A 12,544-nucleotide genomic window follows, 5' to 3' on the forward strand; every position below is an offset into this window, starting at 1 on the left:
AGTCAATTAAATTTTAAAAGATTATATAGTCAAAAAAACTGGGAACCTATTCTTTGTTTCAACTATTTTGTTCATCAAATTCAAAAGCTACAACAAATTAAAATCCTCCATAATAAACTCTACAAAGCCATTTTGATTATTAAAGGCCCGAAAAGTGGGGCTTAGGGGAAAAAAAGGAAAACGGCAGGCCCATTTGATGAAGACCACACATTTTCCCCCTTTAGAAGAAATCAGAGACGAGGAGAAGAAGAGAGAGAGAACCCTAGCTAAATTTCCGATGCAGAATCTGAGATCCGTCTTTGCGCAGCTGTACCGCGGAGGGAGATCCACGGGGTCTCGCAATTTCTCTTCACCGCCTGGTAAAGTTTTCTGAATTCGCATCAAATTTCCGAGATCAGGATTTTATATTATTGTTTCTTTCGATTGCAGTGTCGGGAGCCGGAGGAAGAGATTTGGCCATCGTTGTGTGGACGAGTTTGGTTCGGAATTGTACTACTATGGGTCTTGTCTCATCTACGTTGTTCGGATATGGCTGTTTCATCGCCTCGGGTAATTAATGTTGAGATTTTTCGTATCTTTTGAGATTATCTATTTATCTATCTCACAAGTTGGTCATCTCAGGAGTGGTGGAGGCAAGAAAAAAGTCGAACGCAGTTAAGGAACAATTGAGACTCCGGAGGATACGTCATGACGAACTGGTATGCATTTTTTCTTTTTAGTATTTGTTATCAGAGTTCAAAACACACAAGAAACAAACTACATCTCTGTGATTTCACTTCCTCAGATAGCCAAGGCGAAGCGTGATCTGCGGCTGGATTAATGAATTCAGGAGAAAAAGTTTGTGTTTAGTTATTGCTTGTGTTTTGATGTTGCATTGCTTTTGTCATCTGTTTCTCTATAAGAGAGGGATCCCTCGAAATATTTATGGAACGTTTGTGTTTAGTTCTTGTATGTTTTTGTTGTGCACTACAAAAATAAAATAATAATCCATGGCTGTTATGTTGCATTGTTTTTGTCATTTATATTTATGGAATTTGCACCTTCTGATTTTCTGCAAGAGAGGGATCGATCCTTCTTCTCTCCAGAAATGTTGTCTTAATCTAGCTGGAGGTTTATCTCTACCTGTCTTCACATGCATAATAGCCTCTTCAGATCTCATTTACTGCGCAAACCTCCTCTTGCAAGAACAACTGTCAAGTGTTTGCCATTTGTTGTAAAACTGGTGGTCTACTGACGGCAAACACTGAGTTCAAGCCCTTTTGATAGTTTTGGCGGCTGACAAGAAGACAAGTTAACCAGGAGAACCCTGATTGATACCAAATGACAGTAACTATGGAAACTCACTTTGAGCGATCTGTGTTTTTCAGGCATCAATGGTGGTGATATGGGTTGGTAGGTGAAAGGAATTTGCTCTTTCCTGTTTGTATGAACAACATTGTTATAGACTCTGGAAACAGAATCATCTAAACAGTAAACATAAGATCTTTTGAATTTTTCCATTTATTTTGTAACTTAAAACACAAGTTCAAGAACCAACGATCTGCAATCCTTTGAGAATAGTTTGTTCCTAACACTGGTGTGCTGAACTCAAGACCCTTTGTTTGTTTCTAAACAGGCTTAGACAAAGACCAGATCAATGCTGAATCAATGTTGAAAACAGAACAATTTTAAAAAGAGACTGATTTTGAGATAAACTAATAAGAATGTTTTAGAAATCTAAAAGGGTTAAGAAGAAAGTTGTCTCAATCAACACAAAATGTCGATATATATTGTAATGAATTAAAATCTTGCAAAACGAGGAATTGAACTCTCCACCTGTTAATAATGGCATATACCCGCCACACGAAGTTTTGATGTAAATGCAAACAAGTGTGTGCATATATTTAATGAGTTTCTGTTTCTTCTCCTCTTGGTTTTTGGCCACAGATAGTCTCCTTTTACCTTTGTTGGGAAAGTTTTTAAATTGGAGTTGTTGAAGATATGAAAAGGTGGAACCTTTACTTGAGTTTGAGAGAGAAGAAGCGATTTTAAGGATTTCTTAATAAACCAAGGCAAATTGGTCTAACCAATTACAAAACCGATTGATAACTGACGGAATATCATGCCGATGTGTCGCAATCGGTTATCTCCATATTTTCCATGAAAGCACTCATGAACCCTTCCTTCACCGTTCTTCTGGTAATCGAACCCCGATGAAATCCCAGAATGAGGAAGAAACAGAAATTAGTTGGATATATAAATCTACTTCTTTGTTGTTACAACAGAAGTTCGTGTGGTGTAATGGTATTATTGTGTAAGCGTAATAAATGCCAATGGTAATAGTTCATGTGCTCAATTCCTTATATTGCAAGATTTAAATTCAATTTTTTTTGGATATAATGATATATAATAAATCTATTGTGTGTGTGTTTTTTTTTTCTTTTGCTAATTTGCTTTTCATTTGAAATACTTTCTAATTTCAATTTTATTCACCGATCTATAGTCCTATGTGAAGTCTCTGATCTTCAAAGTTTTTTTTGGATTTAATGATGCTGATTTACTTTCATTCATTTGAAATACTTTTGAATTTCAATTTTTATTAATCGATCTACAATCATGTGTGCAATCTCTGATCTTCAAAGTTTTTCTTGGATATAATGATGCTGATTTGCTTTTTATTTAAAATACTTTTGATTTTCATTTTTTTTTCACCGAACTATAATCTTATAAATTTATTTTTCTTTCTGATCTATAAGAATATAAATATATATAGAGTTTATGTCCTACTTGCATATTTTGGTTGACTTGAAATAGGGATTGCAGATTAACAAAAGGTATCAATATGATTGTATTATCTCATGATGAATAAGTTGGACCAAAATTATTCAGGCCCAATAACAAAAGTACATAACAGAGGTACTCTTAATTCTTAAAAAACTGAAACTAGGATAATCAATATAAACCCTAGATCTCAAAAATGTTTCGATCCATATTTATTCAGGGAAGAAGATCCGCTGCATTACGTCGATTCAAAGATCTGGTTCTCTCTCAGTGATTTCAAGATCTCTAGAATATCGCTGCATTTCCTCGATTCAAATATCTGGTTCTCTCCCAATGATTTCTAGATCTTCTTACTATATATTCCGGGAATACTGCTTGTAATATCCATTTCAAATATTTGTTTAGTATGAGTTCTACCATTTAGCATAGTCCATGAATATGTATACACTCAACAAACTTACCATAATTATTTTGATCCAACTTTTCATCACAAAATAGATGAGATAAATGAAGAAAGGATGAATCTTTGGAGCAATTCTTCAATCTTTACGTCTTTAGCAAACTGCTCCAAAAGTTCTAGTCTTCCATCCATGAACAGTTTAAACATCGTGCCTAAAATGTTCAAGATTTTGAAAAGCAGCATAATAACAAAAGATTTGGGAATGAAGTCAAATTCATTGAAGATGAGAACACATATTTTTCTCAAGTTTGAAAGGAGGCTTATCTTGAAAGTGAGAGACAACCACAAAAACATTCATGAGTGAGAGACAACCACACATTCATCATCTTACATTCTCGAGATCTAGCATTTTTGATTCTCTAGTTTGATGTTAGAGAGATCTAAGGTTCAATGATGCCAAATTGGTATATTTTATTGGGCCACAGTCCAACTAATTACGTTTTCTTGAATAATTTTGTTTCAATTTATTCATTTCAAAATAGTAAAAAATGAGATAAATGAACATTTAACTTTTTCGATTTCTAGTTGAAGAACAAAAACTGGATATATTCTTATAGATCTATAGGTTTATAAATAAGAAACAAGTCTAGTGACATTGTGACCATTTTGCTTCACCAGTTTGTAATCTTCTCCATCGTAGAATCACTTTTTTGCAAACTGGTGAAGCAAAATCACTTCTTCCACGGTAAAGAAGTCTTCAATCTTCGAGTCTTGAAGAATCTTCTCCAAAGGTAGAATTCTTTCTTGCAAGCCACCAATGTCCTTCACAATCTTCTCCATCGTCATTCCTTGCTCAAAACCAAAACCTCTCAAGAATTGCATCAGATATTTGAATATCCCAAAATATCCAACAAGAGAAGCAATTCCGAGAAACACAAGATGTCCAAATATCTTTGACAATCGTTCAGCGCCATCATGCATGCCATACATCTTTTGTTCGATATTAAAAAACAAAACCCGCGATATAGCTACATCAACAAGAGAAGCCAACGGTCCATAGAATTTGCCAATAACATTGAACTTTGAGCCTAGGTGGTACAAGACCGAGAAGAAAGACACGGTAACCAAAGACTTAGAACTAATTTCAATCCCTTCAGAGGAAGGTCTGCTTCGTCGCGGATTCCGAACAATCTCAAAAGATACAAAACAAGCATATCCGAACAACGTGCCTAAAATGTTCAAGATTTTGAATAGCAGCATAATAACAAAAGATTTGGGACTGAAGTCAAATTCATTGAAGACGAGAACACATATTTTTCTCAAGCTTGAAAGGAGGCTTATCTTGAAAGTGAGAGACAACAACAAACACATTCATGAGTGAGAGACAACAACACATTCATCATCTTACATTCTCGAGATCTAACGTTTTTGATTCTCTAGTTTCAGATGTTAGAGAAATCTAAGGTCCAATGATGCCAAATTGGTATCTTTTATTGGGCCACAGTCCAACTAATTATGTTTTGTTAAATAATTTTGTTTCAATTTATTCATTTAAAAATAGTAAAAAATGAGATAAGTGAACATTTAAGTTTTTTTGATTTATAGTTGAAGAACAAAAACCGGATATATTCTCATAGATTTATAGGTTTATAAATAGGTAAAAAAAATTTGAAATTTGAAAATGTATTTTAAATAAAAATCAAATCAGCATCATTATACCCAAAAAAAAACTTTGAAGATTGCACATAGGATTGTAGATCGCTGAAAAAATGAAATTCAAAATCATTATAAATAAAAATCAAAAAAAAAAAAAAACAACACACAAACCAAATAGATTTACATATAATAAATCTATCAACATCATCATCATATCCTTAAGAAACTACTGGTCCAGAAGGACCCAAAGATAGTCACTACTAGTCCACACTGACCCAAATCATGAAAAGATAATTAGGATTATTCGTTTCCTTGATAAAGACTCCCTCACTGCCTGAAAACACAAAAATATCAAAGATGATGACAAGATAAAATGTTGTTTCATATTTTATGTGTTTTTACCTCCTTCTTCTTCCTATCAAATGGTAATCTCATTACCTACTGATTGAACGAGATAGCAAATTTTGAGATGGCTTTTGTTTTTTCCCTATCTCCAGTGTGATCACTGATGAAATGAAGCCACCCGTGCCATCCCGCTGGTACTTGAGATGCATTGTAACGATCCTTTGAAGTGTACCTATTAGCAAAGTGATTGCATGTTTCAATGTAAAAGCCTATAGACTGAACATTTTATAGAGATGCATGTATATAGTTTCACCGGTACATCGTTAACAGATAAAAATCCTTAAAAGCAAGAAGTTGACCACAAATTTCTAAATTACTTTCCTGAAGACTGGATTTAATTTTGTTTAGATAGCAACTTGGGCATTCACTGAACAAGGCTATATAAACCTCTGGTGAAGTAGGTTGAAAGACTCATTCGACTCTTACAGTCTTACTCTGACTTATACTGTATATTTTGATTAGCTGTTGCGTGGGAATTAGAGTCTCATTAGGACAAAATCAGTCAGAATCATCCGTCGCTTAAACCGCTTTAGTTCATAGATAAAGGTCTCTCAATAAAACAAAAGAAAGCATCAAAACTGACTCTTCATCTTTAAAATTTATGGGATAATCAGCAAATGTTGTCATATGATTATTTTCTAGTAAGACAATTGTACAAATCCATGCAAAATTGAGTTATCTACTCCGAAGATGGGGAGGCAGATTTGTCACCGAGAAATGTTGAAAAATTCGGAGCCAATTAGCATCCTCTTCCTTCTGCCAGAGTGTGGTAATGTCGAATCCTAGAGTTATTACATAAGCTTTAGTCCACCTGTTACTTCATCAACATTATCAACCGGTCCTGCACAAGAAAAACAGTTTTATAAAACTATTACACTTGCATCTAAAATATATGATATATGCTTACTATATACAACTCATCTATCTTCTCCATTAATTGGTTTTTTAAAATCTTTCAAACACATCAGAAGGATCATGGATGATAATAACTTACCAAGAATAGCCATTACTGTTCTTGAATCTGGAAAAAGAACAGAACAAGTAGCACATTAGATTCTTCTATTGTCAGACTATGATTAAGCAGGATTCCAAATAACAGTAACTATGAAACTCACTTGGAGCGATCTGTGTTTTTCCGGCATCAATGGTGATATGGGTTGGCAGTTTAAGGGTCTTTGCTCTTTCCTGTAGGTATCAACAACATTGTTACAATCTTCACATAGGATCTTATGACTTTTTTTCTTCTGTTTTGTAACTTAAAACACAGATTCAATAACAAAGAAACTGCAATCTTGCAAAGGGAAAGTATATTTCTGTAGCACATGTTCAGTAAACTCACTTGCAAAACTAGCATCTCTTCCTCACTTTCGATTTTGACAACAACTTTTGGCTGAGCACAATATTCCCATCTGCAAGAGCAATAATATTTTGGTAAAAAACTGTTAATTCCATCCGTCGTCTGAAAAAGAAACATAGAATTGAAGTGGCCTATGACATGGTATGATGTACCTGTTCAAGGCTCTTGGCGCCCGTTGAAGGAGTTTCTTGTATAAACCTAAAGTTGCATGACTACATATAAGGCAAGCAACAAAAAAGGAGTTAATTATTGAATTCAAGAAATGCAATTGAAAACTAAAAGAGAATTGATAATTACCTGCATTGAGCTGCAATCTTCCCTTTACCCATTTTAAGATCATTCCTCACAACCAAAACCTATGGAGATAACAACAACAACAAACATTCATATCAACTTCTGGAGTCTTGGTACAATGCAAAGACAAGGAGGCAGAGTGAGCCTAGGTACCATTTTGAAATTTTTGCGAAGATCAGCGAGTTTCTCTATCTCGAGGGGTTCCTTGGACTTGGTCTTCTTATTTCCGCTGGATCCTGCATTTATGGCGACAGATTTGGAGAGGGCAAAGATTTGGCGGGTTTGTCGTAAAGTGCTGATGTAAAATCCAAGTGCAGCTCCAAGAAGTAGAACACTTATTAACCACACCAAATCCATCCTCCTACAAGAATTAGAAAAGAAAAACCAGAACTTTCACTAACTCAAACAATGTTGAATCAATGTGCAAAACAAAACAACTAAAATCCAGTGATTCCGAGAGAAACACAGTAACAAATTAAAGTGAATTAAGAAAGTTTTCTCAAGTAATAATACAACAAGTACAATACTTGTTTCCCTCAGAAAACAATTGATTCGATAAAGAGCTACTTGCTTTCATCAAGACATGAGGATTGGTCGGAGAAGAAATATAATGAAACATGAGACCGATCAAGGTTTTACGATTCTGGGGCTTCACCAATTGGGTATTTCAGAAAACAACAAACTAATATTAAAGCATTCTCAACTGTGGAAACAAATCTACGAGGGACCATTAATGGAAGATACGTTACCTTATTGTTCCGGCGGCTGAGCAGTGTGACAGACAAGTCTGTTTCTTCTTTCAAGTTTCAACGACTTTGGCGATATTCTGGTGTGTTTGGGCACACGAATATGTCTCTCCTTAATATGTATGAAGTGTTCCCAATCCTTTTTATATCGGTAAAGTTTGGGCCTTTAAGATGTTGAATGGCCCATTTTCCTTTTTTTTTAATTACTTTCTGGCAAACCAAAAAGTAAAATTTAATTATAGAAGATTTTATTGTTATATTTTTCTAGTTTTCCATTTTTCTTTGTTAATTTAAAAATCTAGAACCTTTGTTTCAACTTTTTTTTCTTTTTTTTTTTGTTTTCAGAAAATTCAAAGCTAAAAATTAAAATCCTCCATTAACTAAGAAAAAATCAACAAAGGAATCATATTAATATACTTTTCTTATAAGTTTTTTTTCATAAAGCAAAATTGTTTTTGTACAAAACCAACAAATCCAAGACTTGTTGTTGTTGTTGGAGATAAAAAAGTCCAAGTTAACGCGTTTTCTTACTTCTCGTACGGCATTGACCTCCTCGTAGATTTTTCTTCTCAATTAGCCTCTGTTTGAAGCTTCTTTGTTCATCAAACTTCACTTGTCGTTCCAAAGGTAAATTCTTGCAAATTTCTTCGTTTTTTGAGTTATGATTTTCATGTATAATTTCGCTCGAATCCTTCCTGGGTTTCTCTCATGTTATTATTGACTGCTTTCGCTTTAGTTTTTTAACTTTTTGTTGATCATCATAAGTGTTTATGCTCTGTTGTCTTCCCAATTTTGCTACCAGTGAAGCTCGTAATCGAGTTTTGGTTTCCTTGGAAAAACCCTAATCTGATTCCTTAATTTGAAGTTGGTTTTCCGAATCCTATGACTTGCTTTGATATGATAGTTTTCAGACAATCTTCTTCAATTGGACATTAGAGTGATCTGTGGTTTGATACTGGTTTATGTTTTTGTATTTGTCCAGGTTTTTTTTTTTTTTGAGTTGTTGAAGAAGATGAGTGACAATTTAATGGACAAAGTTAGCTCCTTTAGTGAGCGTCTCAAGATTGGTGGTTCTGAGGTGAGCAAGAAAGTGACTGCTGGTGTGAGCTCTATGAGTTTCAAAGTGAAGGAACTTTTCCAAGGTCCTAACCCAACTGATAAACTAGTCGAGGATGCTACTTCTGAGAATCTAGAGCAACCTGATTGGGCTATGAACTTGGAAATATGCGATATGATCAACCAGGAGAAGATCATTAGCGTTGATTTGATCCGCGGGATAAAGAAGAGGATTATGATGAAACAGCCGAGGATTCAGTACCTTGCCTTGGTTTTACTTGAGACTTGTGTTAAGAATTGTGAGAAAGCCTTCTCTGAGATTGCTGCTGAAAGAGTTCTCGATGAAATGGTTAAGCTGATTGATGATCCACAAACCGTTGTCAATAATCGGAATAAAGCTTTGATACTGATTGAAGCTTGGGGGGAATCAACCAGTGAACTCCGTTACTTACCAGTTTTCGAAGAAACTTACAAGGTTTGATCTTCTTAGCAAATTTGGTTATATCACTCTGCTATGTTGCCAAAGTTTTAGTATATAATTAGGAGCCTTTTACACTAGTTAGCTTGAATTGTCTCTGGCGATTGGGTTTTTAATACCTTTGTTTCATGACTATAGAGCCTAAAATCAAGAGGTATCCGCTTCCCTGGACGTGACAACGAGAGCTTAGCGCCTATTTTCACCCCTCCTAGGTCTTCTTCAATACCAGAAGTTGACACTGGTCTTGCTCAGCATGTCAACGAGCATGCACATGTGCAGTACAATGCTCCTCCTGTTAGAACCTTTACTGCGGAGGAGACAAAGGAAGCTTTTGATGTTGCAAGGAACAGCATTGAACTTCTTACTACAGTTTTGTCATCTTCACCTCATCAGGACGTTTTACATGTAATCCAAGTCTAAAATACGAGCTATAATGTTTGTCCGTAGCATTATTGTACGTTTACTTCTAAATCTGGTGTCATTTTTTGTTTGCAGGATGACTTGACACGTACACTTGTACAACAATGTCGCCAATCCCAAACCACAGTCCAAAGAATCATAGAGACATGTGGAGAAGACGAAGCCCTTTTATTCGAAGCATTGAATGTAAACGACGAGCTAGTGAAAACGCTGTCAAAATATGAAGAGTTGAAGAAACCGTCTGCACCATTAGTTGCACCAGAGCCAGCCATGATTCCTGTTGCTACTGAATCTGATGACTCTCATATTTATGCAAAAGAAGAAGAATCACTGGTCAGGAAATACTCAGGCAGTGCTCAAGGTGGGACTACTCATGGGAGCGGAAGCAGCAGCGATGACATGATGATGGATGATCTGGATGAGATGATATTTGGTAAGAAAGGTTTGGGTCATTCTTCATCATCTGATGCTACTACTGCTTCTGGAAATGACCCGAAGAAGCAGCAATCGTCTAAAAACAATGATCTCATTCGCTTCTGAGATGTGTTTTTCTTTTCTTAGTGAGAAAACTCTAGTGGATTGGTGTTTAGTCTTTTGGGAATATGCATCAACAGTTTTTATGTAAGTAAACTAAAAAATTAGCAGCCTTCTGTGATTGAAATATATTTATGTAACTTCTATATTTTGCTCTGTTTTGGTGTTATTCATTTTTATAAGAGATCAATCGTTAAAATTATATCAATATTTTAATTGACAAAATATCTCCAAATTCCCCTAAATAACGCACTCCGTCTCACTCTCTCTCTCTCTTCTTTGAGTTGCCCTAATTTGGAGCGTTAAAGTTGTTGGTGTCCTATTCGCGTTGTTGTTGTTAAGTGTTAGGTTTGAATCAACCGCTCTAGTACCAGCGGAACTGTTGATTTGCTTAGCGAGAAGATGGATCTGGTGAGCAGTTTACCAGACGATGTTCGTTGTCATATATTGTCCTTCCTTACCACAAAGGAGTCTGCTTTGACATCTGTTCTGTCTAAGAAGTGGCGCAATCTGTTTGCGCTTGTCCCTAATCTTGACTTGGATGACTCTGAGTTTCTTCATCCAGAAGAGGGTAAGTGGGAAAGAGATGAAATTCTGGATAGCTTCTTGGATTTTGTGGATAGAGTATTGTCTTTGCAGGGAAATGCTCCCATTCGTAGGTTCTCCCTCAGGTGTGAAACTGGTGTTCCTCCAGCTCGTTTGAATCGTTGGTTATGTAAAGTGCTGCTGCGTGGTGTTGCGGACCTTGAACTTATCATCGAGTTCGAAGATGGTTATCTTCTGCCTCGAGAGTTGTTTGTCAGTGAGACACTAGTCAATCTCAGATTAAAATCTGAATTTGGTTGTGTTCATTGGTGGCCTGGAGCTGAAGGCACTTTCTTACCAATGCTTCAAAGTCTTGATATAGGCTGTGCGATGTTTTTTTGTGATGATAAGCTTCAGGAGCTTCTTCCTTGTTTCCCTGTGATTGAGGAATTACGGTTGGTAGGTATGGAGTGGATTGATTCTCATGTAACCGTGTCATGTGCAACCCTCACTAATCAGCTACTTCTTTGCTCCACCGGCTCCAAAACCTCTCGAAATCCAAAGAGTGTTTCTTTTGATACTCCAAATCTGCTTTCCTTAGCCTACTCTGATTTAGTTGCTGAGGACTATCCGTTAGTTAATATGAAAAGTTTATTCAAGGCTCGAATCATCCTTGGAGTAGATGAAGATCAAATCGCACGAATACGAGCCCCAAGTAACTATTTGTCAGATGACGATGTTGTTCGCCGATTTGGCAATGTGGTGAAGCTCATGAAGGGCATACAAAATGTTCAGCAACTTCACTTGCATTCTGATACACTCGAGGTCAGTTTTCCATTTTCTTCTTTCTGGTCTAGTTGTGATGTAATGATTGCAAGATGATTTTAGTTCCGTTTTTTTCTTCTTGTTTTCAGGTGCTTTCTATGTGCTGTGAATCGATGCCGGTGTTCAACAACGTCAAAATGTTAGGCATTAAGAGTGACGACGACAGAGGATGGCAAGCGGTGCCTGCTCTTTTAAGGAATTGTCCACATCTAGAAACCCTAACCTTTGAGGTGGAATTGTGAACCATGAAACCAACTAATTGGACAAAACATACAGTTCATACTTACAATAACCTTATTGTCTCTGTTTCTGCTTATAGGGTCTCGTGCACGATGTGACAGATAAATGCGGGGATGCTTGTGACTGCATTTACCGGAAGGAAAAAGGCCGTTCGCTCAAATCTTGTCCAGTAAAAGTGGTAGAGATTAAAGAGTTTAGAGTAACAATGAAAGAGATGCACCTGATAGAGCATTTCTTGGACAATTTTCCATGTTTGAAGGAGATGAAGATCTATAGAGAAGAGTATGGTCCTTCACAGTTTAGAAACGACCCTGCAGTGTATGATCTTATCTTGGACATGATAGAAGAGTACAAGGATTTATATAGTTGCAATGTCCAACTCTTGGAGCCGTGTGACAAGTGGACTGAACAATGAACAAAGCCCCCTAGGAATTTGACTTATCAGATCAGATCCTTGTTTTGTTTTAGACTTTTAGTTATTATCTATGTGTATCTTTTAATTATCAGATCCTGCTGGTGACACACTATCCTCGGCTTGGCTAGACTGCTTGCCATACCTGTTTTGCTTTAGTCAGTCCTTGGAAACTTTCTGATTGTTTTTGGGTATATTTCCGGACTCTGAAATACGCATTGACTTAAGCGTTACTGATCTTCATCCTCTGACTCAGTCTTGTGTGCATTTAACACTCTTTGCATCTGATCACTTGTTGGTTTCATTAGATTTTGCCGATATCAAATTATAAAACATTTCAGTAAAGTCTTGATGAGTTGATGTTGTTACAACAAGCAGATATCAGGAAAAGTAGTGAACATGAAAGATTCCTTCATACAAGGAGGTCACAGTAAAT

General features: G+C 36.1%; 4 protein-coding genes across 5 annotated transcripts; 3 read left to right on the plus strand and 1 right to left on the minus strand.

Moving 5' to 3' along the window:
- Positions 1–218: 218 nt before the first annotated feature.
- Positions 219–1,006, plus strand: LOC9320418. The gene is made up of 4 exons (XM_002882221.2): positions 219–359; positions 430–549; positions 622–698; positions 785–1,006. Exons 1-4 carry the CDS (start codon positions 278–280, stop codon positions 818–820), a joined length of 315 nt encoding a protein of 104 aa, XP_002882267.1. The 5' UTR covers positions 219–277; the 3' UTR covers positions 821–1,006.
- A 4,715-nt stretch (positions 1,007–5,721) lies between these two features.
- Positions 5,722–7,784, minus strand: LOC9318335 (peptidyl-tRNA hydrolase 2, mitochondrial). Of its 2 annotated transcripts, XM_021030241.1 has the most exons (8): positions 7,622–7,758; positions 7,026–7,233; positions 6,876–6,934; positions 6,731–6,790; positions 6,561–6,630; positions 6,337–6,406; positions 6,216–6,242; positions 5,722–6,062 (listed from the first exon to the last, which is right to left on the minus strand). In XM_021030241.1, the coding sequence occupies exons 2-8, from the start codon at positions 7,227–7,229 to the stop codon at positions 6,013–6,015; spliced, it is 540 nt and encodes a 179-aa protein (XP_020885900.1). In that variant the 5' UTR covers positions 7,230–7,233; positions 7,622–7,758; the 3' UTR covers positions 5,722–6,012. The 2 variants fall into 2 exon arrangements, 1 of the variants encoding a protein (XP_020885900.1); XR_002333011.1 differs by having other exon boundaries at positions 6,337–6,630; positions 7,622–7,784.
- A 331-nt stretch (positions 7,785–8,115) lies between these two features.
- On the plus strand, positions 8,116–10,263 carry LOC9320419 (TOM1-like protein 2). Its single transcript, XM_002882222.2, has 4 exons — positions 8,116–8,245; positions 8,601–9,149; positions 9,291–9,557; positions 9,648–10,263. The coding sequence occupies exons 2-4, from the start codon at positions 8,631–8,633 to the stop codon at positions 10,110–10,112; spliced, it is 1,251 nt and encodes a 416-aa protein (XP_002882268.1). The 5' UTR covers positions 8,116–8,245; positions 8,601–8,630; the 3' UTR covers positions 10,113–10,263.
- Positions 10,264–10,379: 116 nt separating this feature from the next.
- Positions 10,380–12,363, plus strand: LOC110230048 (F-box/LRR-repeat protein At3g03030). The gene is made up of 3 exons (XM_021031829.1): positions 10,380–11,456; positions 11,546–11,686; positions 11,776–12,363. The coding sequence occupies exons 1-3, from the start codon at positions 10,509–10,511 to the stop codon at positions 12,109–12,111; spliced, it is 1,425 nt and encodes a 474-aa protein (XP_020887488.1). The 5' UTR covers positions 10,380–10,508; the 3' UTR covers positions 12,112–12,363.
- Positions 12,364–12,544: the final 181 nt, after the last annotated feature.

The sequence above is a fragment of the Arabidopsis lyrata genome, assembly GCF_000004255.2.
Source record: "Arabidopsis lyrata subsp. lyrata unplaced genomic scaffold ARALYscaffold_3, whole genome shotgun sequence".
Taxonomy (NCBI): domain Eukaryota; kingdom Viridiplantae; phylum Streptophyta; class Magnoliopsida; order Brassicales; family Brassicaceae; genus Arabidopsis; species Arabidopsis lyrata.

Coding starts and splice junctions, on each gene's coding strand:
- LOC9320418 (XM_002882221.2), top strand. CDS start 278: ATGCAGAATCTGAGATCCGTCTTTGCGCAGCTGTACCGCGGAGGGAGA. Junction 360..429: donor CAATTTCTCTTCACCGCCTG/GTAAAGTTTTCT, acceptor TTTCGATTGCAG/TGTCGGGAGCCGGAGGAAGA. Junction 550..621: donor TGGCTGTTTCATCGCCTCGG/GTAATTAATGTT, acceptor TGGTCATCTCAG/GAGTGGTGGAGGCAAGAAAA.
- LOC9318335 (XM_021030241.1), bottom strand. CDS start 7,229: ATGGATTTGGTGTGGTTAATAAGTGTTCTACTTCTTGGAGCTGCACTT. Junction 6,791..6,875: donor AAGATTGCAGCTCAATGCAG/GTAATTATCAAT, acceptor CCTTATATGTAG/TCATGCAACTTTAGGTTTAT. Junction 6,243..6,336: donor AAAAACACAGATCGCTCCAA/GTGAGTTTCATA, acceptor TTCTTTTTCCAG/ATTCAAGAACAGTAATGGCT.
- LOC9320419 (XM_002882222.2), top strand. CDS start 8,631: ATGAGTGACAATTTAATGGACAAAGTTAGCTCCTTTAGTGAGCGTCTC. Junction 9,150..9,290: donor TTTTCGAAGAAACTTACAAG/GTTTGATCTTCT, acceptor TCATGACTATAG/AGCCTAAAATCAAGAGGTAT. Junction 9,558..9,647: donor CTCATCAGGACGTTTTACAT/GTAATCCAAGTC, acceptor TTTTGTTTGCAG/GATGACTTGACACGTACACT.
- LOC110230048 (XM_021031829.1), top strand. CDS start 10,509: ATGGATCTGGTGAGCAGTTTACCAGACGATGTTCGTTGTCATATATTG. Junction 11,457..11,545: donor TGCATTCTGATACACTCGAG/GTCAGTTTTCCA, acceptor TCTTGTTTTCAG/GTGCTTTCTATGTGCTGTGA. Junction 11,687..11,775: donor TAGAAACCCTAACCTTTGAG/GTGGAATTGTGA, acceptor TTCTGCTTATAG/GGTCTCGTGCACGATGTGAC.